Source organism: Gopherus evgoodei, chromosome 9, assembly GCF_007399415.2.
Source record: "Gopherus evgoodei ecotype Sinaloan lineage chromosome 9, rGopEvg1_v1.p, whole genome shotgun sequence".
NCBI classification, from domain to species: domain Eukaryota; kingdom Metazoa; phylum Chordata; order Testudines; family Testudinidae; genus Gopherus; species Gopherus evgoodei.
In genome coordinates, this window is record NC_044330.1 from 94,329,411 (window position 1) to 94,351,287 (window position 21,877).

General features: G+C 37.7%; 1 protein-coding gene across 6 annotated transcripts in view; it reads left to right on the top strand.

Annotated features, from left to right (window-relative positions):
• The window catches only part of THOC2 (THO complex 2), a 97,413-nt gene that overhangs the window by 36,146 nt on the left and 39,390 nt on the right, over window positions 1–21,877 (top strand). For 5 of the 6 annotated variants that reach the window (XR_004002158.1, XR_004002160.1, XR_004002159.1 and 2 more), the window contains 8 exons: window positions 3,578–3,750; window positions 7,770–7,965; window positions 12,762–12,806; window positions 14,867–14,908; window positions 17,138–17,268; window positions 17,378–17,479; window positions 20,532–20,616; window positions 21,692–21,785. Coding sequence is in view for 3 of the 6 variants with exons in the window: in XM_030576648.1 (XP_030432508.1) it covers window positions 3,578–3,750; window positions 7,770–7,965; window positions 12,762–12,806; window positions 14,867–14,908; window positions 17,138–17,268; window positions 17,378–17,479; window positions 20,532–20,616; window positions 21,692–21,785 (868 nt within the window). In the remaining 3 variants the exon portion in view is untranslated. The remainder of the gene's footprint in view (window positions 1–3,577; window positions 3,751–7,769; window positions 7,966–12,761; window positions 12,807–14,866; window positions 14,909–17,137; window positions 17,269–17,377; window positions 17,480–20,531; window positions 20,617–21,691; window positions 21,786–21,877) is intronic. The other variant, XM_030576649.1, reaches the window with a different exon arrangement.

Sequence of the window (21,877 nt, forward strand, 5' to 3'; positions counted from 1 at the left end):
TTCCATTTCACTTAACGCAAGTACTGTAGTGCAATCTCTTTATCATGAAAGTTGAACTTACAAATGTTGTCATGTACAAAAAATAACTGAATTAAAAAAGAAAACAAGGTAAAACTTTAGAACCTGCAAGTCCGCTCAGTTCTACTTCTTGTTCAGCCAATCACTGAGACAAACAAGTTTGTTTACATGTGCAGGAGATAATGCTGCCTGCTTCTTGTTTACTATGTCACATGAAAGTAAGAACAGGCTTTCACATGGCACTGTTGTAGCTGGCATTGCAAGATATTTACTTGCTACATGCACTAATGTTTCATATGTCCCTTCATGCTCCAACCATCATTCCAGAGGACATGCGTGCATGGTGATGATGGGTTCTGCTTAATAATGATCCAAAGCAGTGCAGACCAAAGCATGTTCATTTTCGTCATCTGAGTCAAATGTCACCAGCAGAAGGTTGATTTTTTTTTTTTTAAAAATTTGATTTCTGGGAGTGGTTCAGGTTCTCTAGTTTCCACATTGGAGTGTTGCTCTTTTAAGACTTCTGAAAGCATGATCCACACCCCGTCCCTCTCAGATTTTGGAAGGCCCTTCAGATCCTTAAATCTTAGGTCGAGTGCTGTAGCTATCTTTAGAATTGTCACATTGGTACCTTCTTTGCGTTTTGTCAGATCTACAGTGAAAGTTTTCTTAGAATGAACAACATGCTGAATTATCATCCGAGACTGCTATAACATGAAATATATGGCAGAATGCGGATAAAACACAGGGCAGGAGACATACAGTTCTCCCTCAAGGAGTTCAGTCACAAACATAATTAACACACTTTTTTTTTTTAACGAGCGTCATCAGCATGGAAGCATGTCCTCTGGAATGGTGGCCAAAGCATGAAGGGGCACACGAATGTTTAGCATATATGACACATAAATACCTTGCAATACTGACTACAAAATTGCCATGCAAATGTCTGTTTTCACTTTCAGGTGACATTGTAAATATGTGGGCAGCATTCTCTCCAATAAATGTAAACAAACTTGTTTCTCTGAGTGACTGGCTGAACAAGAAGTAGGACAGAGTGTAGGCTCTAAAGTTTTTTACATTGTTTTGTTTTTGAGTGCAGTTATGTAACAAAAAAAATCTACATTTGTAAGTTGCTCTTTCAGTATAAAGATGTACTGCTGTATTTGTATGAAGTGAATTGAAAAATACTATTTCTCGTTTTTACAGTGCAAATATTTGTAGTAAAAATAATATAAAGAGAGCATTGTACACTTTGTATTCTATGTTGTAATTGAAATCAATATATTTGAAAATCTACTATGGGGTGGCAAATCCGCAGGCCAGATCCAAAGCCCTGAGGGGCTGGATCTGGCCCGCGGGCCATAGGTTGCCCACTCTTGCTCTACTGGAAGAATGGAAAATAATGCCACCTGTGCCTCCAACTCTTTCACCCTCACTACAAGAGCCCTGTAGTCACTAGTGATCTGCTCAAGGTCATACCTGGTACTATCATATAATGCCCGTTTGGGTGAGGAGCAGAGGGTAGTAGTCAGAGGGACAGATGAGTCACATTAGGCTTTCTGTAATGTCTCAGCTGCAGGCTCCAAGCGTGCAGCATGCCTCCATGGACATCAAGTCAGGTTGGCAGATGGATGCCTCATCCCCTTCCAAATGGGGGTGATGGTGGTTGGGGACTGCTATTTTTCCTCTTCTTGGTTGTGATGGCCGTGAGCCTACCAACCTTGGGGGCAGATGGCTCCTCTTCCTCAGTCACCGTGGTTTGCTCTTTCTTACTGTTGCCAGTACAGCTGTTCTTCACCTCAATGGATGAGGGAGGGGAGCACTGTCTCCTGCCTGAAGTAGCCAGCAGATGATCTTCTCCCTGTAGAGTAGCTGGTTCTCCTTTCTTCTCTGGTGTTGCTATATCTTTTCTAGTCAGCTAGCGTCCTCCATCCTGGATGTCTCCTTTTGCATTCTGCTGTTGAAGTCCTAGTGTTCCTGGATGCTACACAGATGAGCTACCATCACCTTTCATTTTAAAATGCAATATTTGGCAACCTAATTTTACTTGCCATAGAATTAAGTTCCAGATTCTGTTTATTTTAGAACAGTTACTGACATCAAAACCTCAGTATACAGCATTGTATAGGAGGTGATTTTGTTGTACCAATTATATTAGACCAGTAAAAACCAGCAGGATCTTATTAAAGGGGACAAGGCAAAGATGCCACATTTATTATGATAACAATTTATGACTAATAACTAATATCTTAATTCTTATACACACATTATACCTATTACCTATACACACACACACACACACACATTCACACACACACACCCCTACATTCATCAGGTGTTCTGCAGCTGCTGCGTAGTTACCAGTCCTGAAGATAGCTTAAGTTCATGGCTTGATTTTGCAGCTTGGGTTCGTAGCTTGTGGCAGCTAACTGGCCAGGAAAGCTGGGCACAAGGCTGAGCTGGATCTCTGTTGGGCAGGCACCGATGTTCTTCCATGTTGGCAGCAGAATGTTACCCAGAGTCTCTCATCTCACCCTTCTTTTTTATAGGCTTTTAGTTTGGATTCAAAGTCTATAGGTCTTGCTGTGTCACACTGCCTCTGGGTTTAGATTGATCACCCATCAATTGCAGGCATGACTTTCAGCCTTGAACCTGGCTTTGATCTTCCTTCTGTTGTCCTTTTCTTTTTAGGGTGGATGCTTCTTACTTTGTTTAGGGCTGTTGTCTAGGTCTTCAGCCGTTGGTATTTGAACTTTATCTCATCAGGACAGGCTGGGGCTGGAGCTGGAGGTTGATTCCATCATTCATACATACTTCATTCACACATCTAAACTAAACTAATAAGATTACAGCAGGGTTTGCAAAAATGAAGGTTGGAGGAAGCTTTTACAAAATGGAGTGAGTGTTTTAAAATGGGGTTTGAATTACAATATGGAACAGAAGTTACCGTATAGGCAAGTGTAGTGAATGGTGAACAGAAGTTACATTAATAAAGTGAAGAACTGAAAACAATTTCATTTATCAGTTCTACAATTTCTTCCGCTAAAGAAAGAGAAACTTACATTTTCAAATTCAGATCTTAACATCAATAATTAAATAATACTTTAAATGTTGTCTTTAAAAATTAAGTATATTTAGTTCACTGTAATGTCTAAATATGCCATTAAGTTCAGACTTTTCGTTTTTCTGACAGCACTTTGTACATTGTAATGGTATTTAATACAAATTTTCCTATTAAACAAGAAACTCAGTCCCGTTTTTAAAAACAATATTCACTGCTGCAAGGAACGATACTCTAGAATTAGTATTAAGGTTTGATTATGATTGTGTTGCTGAAGAGTGTGATCATATCTTACAAATATTTTAAATAACTTTTAAAAAAATGTATAATAGGAGTATTTACCGTATGGCAAAATACATTTGAAATAATGATTGTGCATAGAAAACGAATTCTGTTATCTTGTAGATTTTTAACCCTTCTACTGAAGAGGAAACACGGGGATGTTTTAGGTATGCATTACATTTTTCACTCCAATTTCTTGTTTGCTATCTTTTTCAGCCACCTGACAACCAGAAACTTGGCTTGTTGGAAGCTTTGTTAAAAGTTGGTGATTGGCAGCATGCACAAAGTATTATGGATCAAATGCCTCCATTTTATGCCACTTCACACAAGCCTATTGCCATTGCCCTTTGCCAGCTTGTACATGTGACCGTTGAGCCTTTGTACCGCAGGTAAGATGAACAGCTGCCTTGCATTATTAAATGTTGGGAAATGGTGCAGGATAGGTAGAGAATGTGTTCATCATGTTTGCAGACTCTGTAAGGCTGAGGAATGTTAGATTTCTTTCTTAGGACAAGAGTAAAATACATTATGAACTAGATTGGAGAAATACTCTTAATTGAATTAGAACCAATGCAAAGGAGTTAATATAGGATGGAATTTGCCTGCCCTGCTAAATACCCAGTAATTGAGCTGTGTATGCAGGGAGGGGAAGCATGGGGTCATGAGATTCACCATACAGCCTGGACTTAGGACTACCGTGTACACATGCTCACAGTACTCCAGCTTCTAGGTTTTAATAGCCCCTGTTGCTTTTCTATACCTCCTCCACTAGGGGTGAATCCCCCTGATTCTGAGAAAATGAAGATTCCCCCGGCATGCCTCCAACACCAGCCTAGATGCTAGCCTAGGTTGGCATGCAGGCTATTGTCCTTTATGGAGTGGTTCTGGTGGCATGTGAGTAATTGAATGTATAAGTGAATTCTAGCTAACCAGTAATACAACAGAGGAAGATACGAGGTTGATAGGAGATAATACATTGAACAAGTCAACAATGTGAAACTTCAACAAAAAATGAGAGAATCAAATACTGTATTGGGGTGTTGCTAATTTGTGTAAGTAATATACATGAGATAGTTACTCCACTCTAGTAAGTAATGGTTAGGGCCAGTGTTCCCTCTAATTTTTCCCATGCATGTGCAGAATGAATTTTGTTATGTGCACCAATATGGAGGGGCTGAGGGGTTTGGAGTGTGGGAGGGGGGCTCAGGGATGGGGCAGAGGGTTGTGGTGGGAAGGGGAAGGGCTCCGGGGTGGGGCTTGGGATGAGGGTTTTGAGGTGCAGACTGCCCAGGGGCTGCAGCAGGGAGAGAGGACTCCCCCCAACTCTCTCTCCCCACAGCAGCATTTGGGCTGGGGTGGGGAAGGGCGGGTCTGTGCTGCAGCCGGTGGAGAGAGGTGCCTCTCCTCCCCTGCAGCTCTGAGGGGGCGTAATAGGCAGCTGCGTGGCTGTGCAGCTTGGAGGAAACTTAGGTTAGGACTCCTTGTTTGTCTTGAGGTTGCGGAAGTCACAGATTCCATGACTTCCTGCAGCCTCTGTGACTTCTGCAGCGGCCATTGTGCCTCATCTCAAGACTGCCCAAGCAGCTGGCCCTGAGGACAGCCACACCAGCGGCTACTGGAGTGGCCCCGGTGCCAGCCCTATTGGCTAATGCTCTGGGGCCCTGGAGACTGCCTGAGCAGCAGTCCTGTAGTGACCAGAGCAGCGGCTGGCTCTGGCATTCCCCCCAGTGGCGGCCGGAGCAGCTGCCGGCCCCCTGGGGCTTCCCCCTGCCCTGGCAGCTGGTGCCATTGGCCCCTCGGGACTCCCAGCCGCTGGTGCCATTAGGGACCCTCCTCCACCCCCTCTCCCCCGGCAGCTGGTGCCATGGGCTCCCTGGGGCTTCCTCCCAGCAGCTGGTGCCATGGGCCCCTCGAGACTCCCAGCCACTGGTGCCATGAGTGCCCCCCACCCCCGGCAGCTGGTGCCGTGGGCTCTCCTGGGGCTCTTCCGCCTCTCCCCCCTTCCCGCTGCTGGTGCCACAGGCTCCCCCTGGCAATGCCCCATCCTAATATTCAACCAGGAGTATTTATGATATAAGTCGTGATCAGGTCACAGGCCGTGATATTTTGTTTCTTGCCTGTGACATGTCCATGACTTTTACTAAAAATACCCATGATTAAATTATAGCCTTAGAAATGGTAGACGTCAGTTACAATACTGCACTCGGTTTTGGGTATACCGGTGTAAGAAGAGAAAGGGATGAGGGATTAAATAAATCACATTGCCAGCCTAGCAATATGTAAAGGGAAGTTAGGGAGAAGTCAGAAGATCAGTTATTCTTATTAATCAACAAGGACGGAGCAAGAAATAACAGCTTTAAACTGCAGCAAAGAAACACTTAAACAAATTCCCTATGCTTAGAACAGAGGTTCCAAAACTATTTTTTTTTGCTTTACCCCTCATCAGAGATTCATGTCCACACATGCACGCGTGCGTGCTACCGGAGGGGGATAGCCCAGTGAGCAGAAGGTTGTGCATGCCTGCAAGGGATGGTGGCTGGTGGATGCCTGCAGCAGCTTGGGAGGCTAGGTTGCTCTTTGTTCATTCCCACCCCTCCGTCGCGTTCACCCCCTCAGGAGCAGATGTTCTGCTGCCCCATCCTTTATCTGTTGCTGAACCCAGAGAGACTGTTAGCAGCTGCTGGGGAAACTCCACCTCCTCTGTGCTGCTGCTTTCTCATAGTGTGGGGCTACAGCTGCAGTGAATCCTGCCAAATGTGGCTCCCTTGCAAAGTGCATGCCCCTCAGAATTTCTAAACAGGTGATAGCAACAGCCTCCTAATGGTGTCACTAGGTGGGGCCTGTCATGTCCTGGAGGATATGGCTGATTGAAAGGTGCATTTGCTTCACACTGCTTTCCAGCTCCTTAGTTGTGCCTACCTATTGCAATCCCAGAGAGATGCTCCACAGTTTGAAAACCAGTGGTTTTGAATATCTATTTAAAAGTTACAATAAGATATCATATGAGATTATAGAATTGCCATTATTTGAGTTATCAAGGTTTTTCTAGGTACCCATCTGTCAGATATATTTTACAACTAATCAAAGCACTTCTGTCCTGATACAGGGTGATAGGCTAGATAATTCAACAGGTGCATTCCAACCCAAATGTTTGGTGTCTATATAAAACTTTGGTGTGGGAGAAATGTTTAAGGGATCAACTTGTTTATTTTCCCCTCTTTGTCTGATTCTATCCTCAGGTATATATATGCAACTTTCAGTCTAGTTAGTGTGGGTTAGACGTGTTTAAGGAAGAATTGATTCATGTTGGCTAACTGAACAGTGGGCATTCACCAGTCCACTGCTGGGCACCATGTGCCTATAAGCCATCTGGATCTTCATTGAGTTTAATCATTATTCCTAGTTCTGCATCTACAGGGCACATTCCTGGGTTCAGACTTTTTATCTGAGCCCTTCCTTGGGCCCCCATGTTGAGTCCAATTTTTCATGAGGATGGCTTGGTAGTTGAGACACCGTCAGTGGCCCTAGATTGTTATCTTTGTGGCTTCTTAGAGATTGTGCTTTAACAAGATATCGAATGCTCCTGAGTAGGATAGCTGAATGGAGTGCATCGTAATATCTTGAGCAGTGTTAGATGTGAGCTCAGCATATAACATAAAATGGATGCCCTAATCCAAAATGGAGTCCATAATTTGATTCAGACATATCTCACTCTGCCACACACAGTAAATACCTTTCTGATCTTAAGTTAATATATTTAGCTGGTAAAGCAATTTTCAAGTTTTGTATATAATATTGACTTCACTGCATTTCTATTTACTATTTTTTTAATCAAATTTTTTTAGTCTAAACTCGTTTGAGAGTCATGCAAACAATAAATGTTCATCTTTGATATAGCCCAGGTCAAAACTGTTACCCAGTCCTGTTCTGATTATTAAAGCATATCTTAACTATTAGACAGTTCAAAGGACAAGTTGAATTACAATGAGAATATTTCACTTAATGTACTTAGATTTACTTTAAAGACAGTATTTATTTAATGTGGTGTGAGTTTACCATATTAAAAATGAGGATTTTATAAAATATTTTGTACCCGCTGGTAGTGATCTTGCAGTTTTTTATTTAATTCTGTAGCAACAGAGTCCCTTTGATAAGAAGAGGATTTGGGGATGAAATCCTGATCTCATTGTAGTTAATAGCAAAACTCCCACTAACTTCATTGGGGCCAAAATTTCACCAAATCAATCCAGAAGACTAGTACACTGTTGCATTGGAAAAAACACTGAGAAAATAATATAGAATCATAGTAACTAAAATCAGTTAACTAATAAACTAAATTGTTTGTCCTGACTGTAAAAGTAAATAGTCCTCATGTAGAATGTGAAATTTTATACTTCTGTTTTCACAGAGTTGGAGTACCTAAAGGGGCTAAAGGGTCACCAATTTCCAATTTGCAAAATAAGAAAGCCCCCAAACAAGCAGAAAGTTTTGAAGATTTGAGGAAGGAAGTGTTCAACATGCTTTGTTATCTTGGTCCTCATCTCTCCCATGATCCCATTTTATTTGCAAAAGTGGTTCGCTTAGGAAAAGCGTTTATGAAAGAGGTTGGTAAGATAGAGCAACTTGCCTAAAGTTTTTAATGGAAACATACTATTCCTGTATGATGACAGCAAAAGATATTTTATTAAATACTTGTGATGTGTTCACATGCTGAAACAGAAAATGTCCGGACAGTTTCCCTTTACTGTTCCCACCCATTGATCTCCTTTATTATAACTATTTTACAATGTTATCTTTTGTGTGGATAGATTTTTATGAAAAATTACTATACAATTTCATTATGAAAAAATACTATACAATTGCAAGCTTTTGCACTGGAAAAATGTGAAGGTCATCCTGAAGGCCATGGTGAACAGTAAATCAATATGGGACCAATTTAAAAAAGTTGGTTTCTCCCCATCTGTTAGGTATCATGGAGAGTGGGGGATGTGCTTTTTCTCTCCCCTTCAGTGAAAGTTGACAAATCAAACCCATCCCAGTGGTTGGATATGTTGAAGAGCTACTAGTTTCGAGCTGGACTGCCTCCACTTTCACCATGATGCTGCCATACGGTAGCCATAGAGCCTACCTCTCATATGCTGCTGACAGGGATGGGTTTAATTCAGAGGGCTATGAAACCTTCTAAATCCCAAAGTAGCTCACTTTATTTTTAAAGTGGACCCTTTTGGCTGCTATTTTGGCCACGGACCATACTTATCCACAAAGTGAGTGTCAAGACTGTATAGTGATCTTCTTTTTTATTTAAAAAGGGCAAAGGGGAATTTTTTTGTATTATGAACTCTCTTGGAATGTAGTCTTCAGATCAAGTGAAGGCCCCTGAGTTGTTTTTGCTTCTGTTCCAGCAATGTTCTGTTTGATACAATACAGGTTTGGCCACCATGCTGACCTGCCTCATCTTTCGGGTCATCGGTTCAAAACTATAAAAAGTTGAATCTTAAAAGTGAAAATGAATAATATTTAAAACTTGGTGTGACTTGCATCTTTGCTGTCTACAATTAGTGGCGGGCACAATTAGTGGCTTGCCCGCTCCTTTCCTCTCTTCCCCCTGCTTTTTCACTGGTTGCTGTGCTCTCTTAGGCTGTGTCTATGCTTCATTGTAAGCTCAGGGTTCAAACTCTAACCCAGGGCTTGAACTCAGGGTCCCAAGACCCCATGGGGATGCAGGGTCCAAGCCAGAGTCAGGCCGGTACCCAGAGTTAAAACTCCATTACTTTGCATTGTAGACACATTCCCAATGGACTTGTGCTCTGGAAATCCACCAACAGCATCCCACAATCCAACAGGCTGTCCTTGGACACTCAAGTTTGGTGGATAGTCAAGTTTCCCCATACTACACCACTAAAAAGGGACTAGTGCCACATTTTGGAATAAATGTGGTTGGTTTCGGGGCCTGCATAATGCAGTGTAGCCGCTGATTGGGACCCAGGATTCAACCGTTCCTAACCTGGCTTTACAAATGAGTATAGAGGCTCAAGCCTAGATTAACAAACCCAGGATCTGCTAACTCAAGTTCTACTAACCCTGAGCTTACCTTGCAGTGTAGACATACTCTTATTGGCCAAATACCATGAGTCAAATAACATCAAATACTGGCTGACTCAAACTACAGCAAGATGAATAATCCAGTATCTTCCATTTCCAGTAGTAGTTGCAATAATATTATATAATTTTTAACTTCTCCTGCCATTCTCCCTCCTCCACTTGGATGGATGGTATTATTCCTGTATATCCTGCAAATTCCCTAGCACATCTCCCTCCTGCCTACTTCTGGTGTAGAAGACTGGAATTTGAATGAAAATGTGTTGCATGCCAGTGCAGAGTATTGCTATTAGACTGCCAATACTGAATTCATATATGCCGAGAATTTTGCTTATAGGTCTTGGCATCTTATTTAGAATACACAGACTTCTTTTAATCACAAATTTAAACCTGTGACAGAGCCCTTCTGGCTTGCAAGGAAGTTGAGTAATTTGCAGTTTACTGTGTGGTGATGGTAATTTCTGATGAGACTTGTAAGGATACCCTGGTCCTGGCTTGGACATCTGAACCCAGGTACTTCATAGGTATCAGGGGTTTGTCTTGGTGTCCTAGGTCAAAAGTTCCCCTTCTCTTATTGCTGCATAGTACTTTTTTTTTAGTGCAGAACTAGAGGTTATGTAGTTAAGCATTCAATAAATGGGAAATGAGAGAACTCCAGTTGAACATGCAACAAGAATAGTGCCCCTTTTTAATATATGCATGAGGATAATAATCAGATACTGTATTTTTAGAAATCGTTTAAAAAGTGTAATAATTTTTTATAACCTTAGAGGCACATGAACTATATATCGTAATACTGTGTACAAGTAACTGCGAGAAGTGTACACACATACCATATTCTACAAATGCAGTATAGTAAAATTCTTCCTGACTTGTTATGGCAGAATCTTTGATCATGCATAACTTTTTGAACAGTTCTGTTGATGCATGAGCTGAAATAGAATCCATCTCTCTCTCTCGTCTGTGCTGTGCAAGCAGAAGTAAAACAATACAGTAAAAGCCATGTTGTTCAGTACCTTGGGTTAATGGAGGTTGCCGGTTAGGCAAAAATTCTGGATATCTTAAGGGACCATTGCTGGGGTTGGGGCGTGGGAGGGAGTGTGGGGCATGGGCTCTGGGAGAGAGTTTGGATGAGGGAGGGGGCTCGGGTCAGGGGGTTGGGGCGCTGGAGGGGTTTCAGGGTGTCGGATCTGGATGGAGCTCACCTCGGATGGCTCCCTGCAGCTCCTAGACGGAGGCGTGGCCAGGTGGGTCTGTGCACTGCTTCTGCCCTGCCTCGAGCACTGGCTCTGCAATGCCCATTAGTTAGGGACCACCAAGGTGAGCACCGTCTATTTCCGTTTCCCGAAATGCTGGTTTCTAGAGTTTTATGATTTATAAAGTGCCGGAAAACACAGCTTTTACTGTAAAAAAAAATAAATTAAAAAAAAAATTATTGTGCAAAAATGAAAGTGAAATACACATGTAATTGTAAGATAGTGCTGTTTTTTGGCATCACTTTTCAGAGTAGAACTACACTTCGCAGGCATAAGGATTTTCCTATAATAATGTCATGGTAGTAGTGCAGGCTAACAGCTGTAAAATTCAAAATTTATGTTTTTACTATAAACATTTGCTCTGATTTTAGAAGAGTCAGATCTGCATGACTGGAGGATAGGTATTAGTCTTAACCTTTCTTTTTTAAAACCGTAGCATTGTGTGTTTTTTCATTTTCTTAATGAGTCACTGAAGCGAAAAATTATATTTAATGAACATCACATCTATTTTACTAATAACACCTCAGAATATTGAGACAATTTTTAAAGATCTCAGCCCAGTGACCCTTTAACCCACTTTACAAATTTTATCTTACATAGAAATAAGAAACCCAGACTCCTCTAAGGGCTTGTCTACACAGGGACGCTCAAAAATTTATCTGAATTAACTAAAGGTGTGAATTTAAAATGGATTAGTTAAACTGTATTAAGCCCCTGTATGTACATTCTCATTCACTAAAGTGAATTAAACTAAACTGAATTATGTGTGTGTCCACACTGGGATTTAATGCAGTTTAAATAATCCATTTTGTAGGGCTCCAGTTCAAAGTTACGCTGACATACAAGCAAGTTTAGAAGACTATCTCAAATGTGGCTATGTTCTATCTCTGCCTTCTCCTCCCCTTTTCCTCATTGCCTCTAGTTAGTTTTTTTGTTGGTTCTAGCGGTCTTTTTTAAATCCCTTCCACCCAGATAGTTTGCAGATTCTCTTTCTTCTAGTTGAAAATGAAGAAAATGAAATACAGTAAATGTATTTTACCCAGTTTTCCAAGATACCAGTTGACACAGTGAGTAATAACGTGGCCATCTACCTGCAAATAGGAATCAAAACTGTAATGCCAGCCTCATATAAAGGGAGTTAAACTGGCATTATATTATACATGTGCATAAATCTGAACAGATGTTACAGTATATAAGCCAATCATTAACTAAAGAAATTTAGACAGAAAATGAAGTGAGTGCCCGTTTATTTCACCAAGCAAATATAACCTTGTAATTTCACTCTTAACTGGATAGGATAATAAACCTGTACAATAAATTCCCTGTAATCAGAAATTTGTCTTCTATGCTATAATTATGAGGTGTGACCATTACAAGTTATTATGCAACTGTACATCACTTAGAGAAGTGCAACTGTATATTTTTATTAAAATTTTAACATAACTTTGTAGTCATGATTCAGTTAAATGTCACCTTTGTCCAAGACCTTTTACTGAAATGAACTTTTTCCCATGCAACTCAAAGATAAAATATCAAGTTCTCTACAGATACATATTAATATAGTATTTTGTGCTATATTGGATATAGCTATATGTGTCCTGTTTAAATATTGTTGTACCATAGATAGTGGCCTAGTATCTTTCATCTATTTTTTTCTGTTCACAATTTTTGTGACCAGTAGTTGATTTATAAAAGTAAAATTATTGATACCTGTATTTAAGGACATTTTTTTAATGGGAGGCCTCAGCTATGAGTATTGGGCTGTGGTGCTTTCTGTTAGATTGGTCTAATCATCTGAAGAGGTTGTCCTGGTTTTTGGGAAGAAGGAATGTTTGAAAACGTAATTCACAAATGTAAGACTATACTATCATATTTGTTTATCATGTCAAAGATCCGTTCTTTACTTATGTTAGATACTTCATATTATTCTGTTTTGTCATTTTAGTGGAAGATTCAGTATTTGAAATATACAAATATGATAGTTTAAGATACATAAATGTTATGCTTATGACAAGGATGAGCAACATTATAGCTGTTTGCTTTAGGTTGGAACTTCGAAGAAACTGAACAGTGAGGACAGAATGGTTAAGGTAACATAGGGAAAGTTATTTTTAATGCCTATTGCAATCAGCATGTTATGTCAACTGTTGAAGTTTTCCCATTCATATTTAACATACATGATTGAAATATTTATAACCACAGTGGTTTTATAGAAACTGCCAGCTGATGAATCATACAGTAGTTGATAAATCCAGGCTTCTAATACTCCAAACCTGTCTTTTGTGCTCAAACTTAACTGGAAAGTGTTCTGCACTTCATGTTGTTAACTTAATATACATTCAACAGGAGTGGGGCAGGATAAGAGGGACAATGAGGACTAAAAAACTTGAATAGATATTATTTCCCAAAGGGTGGCTATTAAAAGAGTTGCTGTCTGTACTTTTATAACAGGCTTGGAAATTCTGTTATTCTAGACTGTATAGTTTGAAAGCCAGATATATTTCATCTCTTTCAAACACAGCAGTAAAATATAGTGTACAGAATAGTGACTTTTTTAACTGATAGTGGTCTTTTAGTTAATTTACATCTTTCAACAAAAATAATATACAGTTAAGTTATTCCATTAAAATGAGCATTATTTCATATGTGGATGTGGATTACTTTGAGAAGTGAATCAACTTGCTCTTCAGTGGTGGCTTTGTATGTTTTTCAGTTTTGAAAACAAATCTGAAACATAATCAGATTTACATATTTAGAAGCAATTTCATTTGTTCTGCTATAGTCACTGATGGACTGATAAGTATTAGTATGGTCCTCCAGAGAATTTACATATGTAATATCTAAATAAATAGAATTTTGTTTAATTTCTTGGCATAATGAATCTTTGTGAACTCTGTAAAACATTGCACTCTGTCTACTATACCAAAAACATTAAATTTATGAAGCAGTAGGACACAGTGTGCTAAGATTTAGTTTTCTCGTCTGCACTGGAACACAGATGGTGCACTTCACACTTTTTCCAAATTAGTGTAGTCTTTTCCTTGCAAATGATAGTGTCTAAATATTGGATGTGTATAAGTTGAATTCTGTTGACTTTTCTCCGCCCTTGTAAAGTAAGATGGGTGATATCAGATTTTATACAAGGCTGCTCCCTTTTTTTTAAACAAAACCCAACACTCACAGTATCAACAAATTAGGCTCCCCTCTCATTGCTGTGCATGCAGCTCTAACATTGCTTAGAAGAACCAAATCCACCATGTATAGCCAACCCCTCCCCCCCCCCGCAACAACAAACCCACCTCAAGATTGTATAGCACAAATGCTTGTTTACTTCCACAGTACAAAAGCCACTTGTTGGTTCAGTGTTAATACTGTTCCTAAAATTATAAATTCTTCAGATAGTTTGAAATGTGGAACCTCTAGATGACAGAGCTGAACGTCTCAATTATTGAAATTTTGCTGTATGTTAGTTCCCTATCAAAAACTAATGTTGAAAAGGATGTATTGATTTTGGGGACTATTCCTGATGTTGACTAAATCTTCTTTTAAAAGCTTTGGGGTGAAATTTTGGCCACATTGAAGTCAGTTGGAATTCTGCCATTAACTTAATGAAGCTAATATTTCATCCTTGAACTTAAGCAAAATGAAATAAAAGTGAATCTAGAACCCTTCAATTAACATAAAATGCTTAAGAATAACTTAAAGTGTCTGCTTTCATTTCTCGTTTATGTAATGAAAGTATTGATACATTGTGACATTTTCCACAATTTCAGTTTTTTTCAAAAGAACTTTAAAATGAAAATTGTTTAAAGAAAAAAATCCTTAAGGATAATGAATAGCTGAATCTTCATTTAGGTGTTACAAATGTTGGGTGAAAAATATTATGTTCAAAACAAATATTTGAATTGTTACTCTATATGCAACAATGTATTTGTATATGATTAGTAGTCATATACGTCATACAGCTAAAAAGACAGATATTGAGATGAAACTTCGGTGCTACAAATTGGAAGTATTATACCATTTGTGGGCAGTCTGTTAGATATAGATTTTTCTGAAGTAACTTTGATTTGAAATTATACCTATTCAGTAGTAATAGACTAACTTAAGTCATATAATTCTACAATTAATATGAATGTCTTTTTTGTAGTTTCAGTCTGATGGAAATAAACAAGAGGATAAAGAGAAAATGGTGAGTTTTGGTCCTGAAAATTACTATAATATTTCTTTTACAAATAACCTCATCTCATTCACTAGTACTGTCATACAATTTTAAATGAAAAACTTTCTAATATTTGTGCCTATGCAGTGCTTTTATTTTAAAAAACATCTTAAAAGAAGCAAGTGAAAACTTCACATAGTTTCAACTCACTCTTTCTTGTCAGAAGATAGTCTGCTTGCTTATTCAAGGATCTCAGCTTCTCAGGAGTATGCTTGATTCTGTTCTTTCTGGTCTGCGAGAAGAAATCTCATAACTAATTATGAATTATAATTAGACAAAATATTTGTCTAAACTTTTTCCTCTCTGTATAAACTCTGTTTTCTTGTAGGATGAAAATTGGTTTTAGATTTTCATGGCTCACCTATGTCAGAACAATCATACTTTTTTTTTTTCTTATAAGCTATAAATCTGTGGTTGTCTTCACCAAATTCAAACAATGGATTCATCTCTTTATTGGCTGCATTCTGCTTATAAACAATCATGAAAAAGATCTTGTCTTCCTCCAACTGGCTCTCTTCCTTCCAGTTTCTGCATATTCAGTCTGATATTCTTCCTGCTGGGCTGCTCTTATGTTATAGCAATGGTCTATTGACTGTATTCTGTCTCTTGCTGATTTTATCTGCGAAAAGTGTAGGAAGATGAAGGAAAACAGTTATTAGAGCAGAAATTGTGGCGATATTTTATAGTTAGATGGCCAGTTACTGTTAAAGTATAATCAGCTAATCCCAGGAAATTAATTTGCCACTTGACTCAGTGATACTCCGGTGAGAGCCAGTTTCTCAGCAAGCATAGGAATTCTCCTGTAAAAGGTCTGTTGTTGAAGCGGATCAGATTTCCTACAGCATCCTATTCCTCTCATATTTCACATACCACAGTTTTGTGACGTTCTGAGGTGTCAGAATAAGAAAATATTTGCATAGTGCTGCCCAAAAGTGTTGGGAAAAACCTTTCTTTTTGGTAATTGTATAGTTTGATCCAAGTAGTTTTAGATTTTCGTGAGGTCAGCTTATATTAATAGTTGTATTGTAGCATTTTAAGTTAGGCCCTTTGCTTAAAGATACGTCACATTAAAAATTGTAGTTTTATGAGACGGTTGTACTACTGTTGCTGTATGCAGTGCCTAAGATTACCATAACTAGGTTTGGAAAGATTAGATTTTTATCAGTAAATATCAGTGAATGTCTATTTCACTGTGTATATAGAAACCAAAGAAAAATATTTGCATTGATAGTAACCACAATTTACAGATAGACAAAATAAGAAAACTGCTGCTTGAGAATTTATTAGAATTTAAGGATGTTTTATCTTCTATGTGGTGATGATCATTTGTGTGTTAATGGTTATAAAGCTTTAACTTTTTGAACCTCAACATCTATTGTCGTTAAATTATCCAACCTTTTTATTAACTTAATTCTCCCCATAATTTTCTGTAACTAAAAATTTAAATTGATAAAAAATGCTTAAAAATAAACAGATATTATCCATTGAAATAAGTAAACAAAAATCTAATTCTGCCAAGCCTAACCATAACTAACAGAAATAGAAAAAAAAATTCTATTTTTTTGTGTGTGCGCTATATCCCTGTTCATATGGGTATTAACCCAGTAAAAGGGAAAAGAAAACATATATAATATTTTTAAAAAAAGATGGAAATATGATTGTGAAAACACAAATTGGCAGGGAGGTTTCAGGAGCAGGTGTAATAACTGAAAAAATTCACATTTTGAAAACTGAGATTTCAAATGGCAAGTTGTCTATAAAGACTGTCCTAACGTAGTATAGGATACCTTTCTATTGGTTTAAAAATTACTTTTTAAAACAATTGTAAAAATTACTCTCTCATGCCATTTGATATCAAAATAAAAAAGAGACATTGCATTAGTTGGAATTTTATCAATTTGTTGTTTTGGAATTATGAACCATTGACTTTTTTTCTACCACTTCCCTCAACACTATATGGATAATAGTGTAGAACAGTGGTTATGAGTATCTAACAAAATATTTCTGCTTAAAACCAGATTTTATAATGTAGATGTTTTTCCATGTAAATAGGAAGCCACAGTATATCATGAGGCATAAACCATAAAGACATTTTATTAGTTAATCAAGATAAATAACTTCACATTGACAGTTACTTTCTTTGAACTTGTCTCATACTTATAAGTTATTTTGTGCTATTTTTTGTGTGTTTTATCTCAGGAGATTTTGTTTAGCTGTTTGTTAAATATTACCGACCAAGTTTTGCTCCCATCTCTTACTTTAATGGACTGCAATGCGTGCATGTCCGAGGAACTCTGGGGAATGTTCAAAACTTTTCCATACCAGTATCGGTGAGTAGCATAGAATACATTTTTATTTCACGTACGGAAAGTCATTTTAAATTTTTTTTTCAGATTGAATGATGCTCCTTTTTCTTTCTCCCATTCTTATCACTCCAAGCTATCGTCTCTATGGACAATGGAAGAATGAAACATACAACAGTCACCCACTTCTAGTGAAAGTTAAAGCTCAAACTATAGACAGAGCCAAATATATCATGAAGTAAGTTACACTGGTTTTCATATTTTGCAGTTAAAAGTTAATGAGATTTTAGGACTAACTTTCAACTGTTTCATGTAGATGTCACAGTGAATCCTGTCAGCGTTAATACTTGACAGAGATGATTCCTGTTTACAGGGTACTTGTCATTAAATGCCTTATGAACAGAGAGTCTCTTAAAAATAAGACTGATTTGTTTTGTCAAATTAATGTTCAGCATTGGGTTTTTTTCCATTTTTTCAAGATTATGCCAAGTGAAAGTAACTTAAATTAATATCTTCTATGGGACAACATTTCTTGCACAGAATTACCTTAAGAGCTCTCTGTTTTCTGCAAGATTTTTCTTTAGAAACAATGCATTGTAATGCAGGCTATATTGATTGCTGGGAGGATCTCCTAGAATCTCCCAAATCCTTCCCTAAAAACAGCTGCACTTCATAATTTCCATTCTGTGGGTTTTCCTTCTTGTGTGGTATATTTTCTCCCAATCCAAACTCAAATTGTGATGTTTGTCATCTTCCACACACATGGAGTTAATTTTAAGTTGAAAAATTATATGTGGTTGAAACTTATAGTATGTGCATTTGGAGTCCCTCTTTGCAACTCTATCTACTATGTCAGGGTTTCATGTTAAATCCCTTTTTTGTTGCATGTGTGAACTGAACCCATGCCATTTTACCCATGCTATAGTAACGTGGTTATCATGATTAGAACTCTTCCTACAGGCAAGACAAAATCACTTCATAGATTTTTGTTTTGCAGATTTTAAGGCCAGAAGGAACCATTATAATCAACTAGTCAGATCTCCTGTGTAACACAGGCCATAGATCCTCACCATTTTCCTCCCACGCAGTAGATTTGGATGTGTAATTGGTTCCTTAACATTGTTACCATTTAAGAAAAAGTAGGAAGTATTACACATTTATAACTACGTTAATACCGATCATGTGCTCTCACTGGCTCCCATATATCACTGTGTTTCTGCAGAAATACCCAAGAACGTGCACTTATCCCACGTGCAGAAGAAACGTTATTTTTGTGATCAAGTACTTTAGTATACAACTTAATAACAAAATTTTTCAAGTGACAGTGAGGAAGTCAAAACATGAGTGTGAGGAAGAATCAAAAAATATAAACATTAAAAGATGTGTATATACAATGCTAAAATATCCCAATCTGCTTTTGCCAGTTTAACTCAATGCAGACTGGCACTGCTTTCAAAGAGGCCATTGGGGTGAAACAAGGCAAACTGTTCAGTATTGCACAGCAGTTTTGGTAGAGAATTGAAGAATACTGTATACATTATTGACATTGCAGTTGGCAGTGCATTCTATCTGTTTATCTTTATGTGGCCTCCCATTGCCATATTATCTCAGCACCTCGCAATTGTCAGTGTATTTATCCTCACAACATCCCTATGATGTATGGAAGTGCTGTTATCCCATTTTATGGATGGGGAACTGAGGCACAGAGATCAAGTAACTTACCCAAGGTCACATGGGAAGTCTGTGTTAAAGCAGGGAATTGAATTCAGTCTCCCAACTCACAGACTAGTGTCCTAACCACTGGACAGTTGGCAGTATGTTCTCATACATATTTTAGAATAATTAAAAGGTACACTTCAAATTATGGTAAACTCTAAACTCAGTATATCAGATATTGAAGTTTAAATAGAGTTTAATCAAGTAGACATGATATTCATGCTTTAGGATATGATGTACAGCAAGAGAGAATAACAAGACATTTTTAGCCAATACTGTATAACTAACTGAATTCAGCCTTAGCATTAATCCTAAGGAAACCGCATTTCTTTTTCAATACACTGTTGATAGAAAAACTGAGACATAAGTTTGTGTTTTTCCTTCTTAAATAACTTCAGCTGTTCACTTGAATTTTCACAGTCATACTTTCTTTTGATTATACACTTTAATGATAAATGTTTTCGATAAAGGCAGTTTTGAAGAGAACAAAATATATCGTTTCAAAACACAGCAAGAAATATTAGCATTAAAATACCTATTCTTCCTTTTAGGGCAGTTTGAATTAACTCAGTTCTGCTGCTGATTTGGCTTTCAAAGCAGTGAAGTCCTTGAGAAATTACTAGAGATGGCAATGCTGCAGTAATGTAGTGCTATGATCCCTGAGGCAGAAGTGGTGCCAATACATGTGTAAAACTGCCGAAGTACCACCCTTCTCCTTTTACATTTCTGTGAAAAAATTACTTAGTCTTCAGTTTCAGTATTAAGCTTGCAGCTTCATTATCAAATATTCTAAAAGTGAAAAATTCTGAAATCCCAACAATGTTTCTTCTGTTCACGGAGGTTAATAAAATTAATTAATTATTTAACTAACAGTTAAATAGATATTTTAAAAAAATTAGATTTACAGGAATGAGGATAGCATAAGTTAACTTTTCCTAACATAAGAGCTCTGTGCTTGTGGAAGATATCAATGTGATTGGTCTTTATATTTCAAGTATTTTCTCTATGGGGCAGATACAAGTCTTTTGCGATGGGGGGGAAGTTTACATTGTCCTGTGGCCTCTACACTGTAGGGACCAAGGGTATTTCAGTCCCTAGCCCTTTTGCCTAGTCTGCTTAGAAGTACATCAGTTAGTGTTGGTTATTCACTAGACACTGTGTTGAGATTGCCAGCTCTTATGTGTAGGCAGTGGAATAGTGTCTAGATTTTTGCAGTTTATGCTGGATTCAGATTGGAAGCCTGTAGATGAATTTCCATTGTTTGGAAATTTCCGGTGTTTGGAGCATTTTTGTCAACTATTTCCTCTCCAAAAAAAGGATTTAGGCTATCTAATTGATAAAAGTGTGCTTAGGAATAAGATGTACATTTATGAGAGAGAATAGTAAAACTACTTACACCCTGTAGGGTGACCAGACAGCAAATGTGAAAAATCAGGACGGTGGGTAGGGGGTTATAGGATCCTATATAAGAAAAAGACCCAAAAATCGGAACTGTTCCTATAAAATCAGGACATCTGGTCACCCTAACATCCTGTGAAGGAGTTAATTGAAATAAAGTATCTCTTCTTTTACAGGCGTCTAACCAAGGAAAATGTGAAGCCTTCTGGAAGACAAATTGGGAAGCTAAGCCATAGCAATCCAACAATTTTATTTGATTATGTATGTGATGTGATATACATATGTTTATGTATGTATGTGTGGACTTAATGTGACCTTTCCCTTCTAATGTGAACAGTCCCATTTTAAGTTATTGGGGCTTGTGTGAGGAAGTGTTACAGAATGAACACTATGTATATATATTTAAAGGGAGGATGGATTGCATATTTTGTTCATGATATTTTAATAAGTTGGAGAAAAGTGCTAATTCTATTATTCTTGATTTATGATAGGTTTTAAAAACATGGTAATTCAGTAGAAATGTAAAAATATACACTGAGATTTGCAAAAGTGACTAATAATTTTGGGTAGACAAATTGAGAGAGGCCTTATTTTCAACAAGTCCTGACTCACCCTCTGAAAGTCAGATCCCTATAATGTGTCATGTGTAGGTCACTCAATCACTAGTCACTTTTTAAAATGTATATCTTTGTGGTACTTCAGTTTAATAACAATAACTGTGTGATTTCAATCAACTATTGCATCTTTTTTTTTACTTGTTCATTTTGGTTTCTATTTTAATTTCTTGTAGTAAAGTCTGAAGTGGCTGAAAACAAGAAGTAAAGCAAACAAAACCCCTTTTCATTTTTGCTCTTTGTTAGCTTTCAGTATGACGCTCAGTGGCAGCAATTCTTATTAATGATGTTTAGTTTTTTTTGAGGATGGAGTGTTATTTATTTGTATTAACATTTAGAAAAATATATATACAAGAGCAGAAACTTTTTTGGATTATGTTTTCTGTTGGTCTGAAGGCTAACACTATCACTCATTTTAAAGAAATCACTAATGGAAATATTTTTACATGATCAGTTGCACTACTGTGTTTTTTGTGTGTGTATGTGCGCGCCACAGAAATCAGATGAGATTACCTTTTGCTATAGAAACAACTGAAACATTTTGTTGAAACGGGTTTTCTTTGTTTTATGTTTTTAAAACATAGGTATAAATGTTGACCATACTAGCCTATTTACTATAGTAGGTAGTGGCCTAGGAATTTCTATTTTTACATGAGATTAAGGGATTGTAGCATGGTTTTAGTTTGAATAAATCTTATCTATTTCATTTTTGTTGTTTTCAGATTTTGTCACAAATACAGAAGTATGATAATTTAATTACACCAGTTGTTGATTCATTGAAATACCTCACTTCACTGAACTATGACGTCTTGGCATGTATCCTTTATGTGTAAAATACATGTGCTAATTTGTATGCCTTGTATCTTAATCCTTGATTGCCCATCTGCCCATCACTAGGTGGTGTTTCA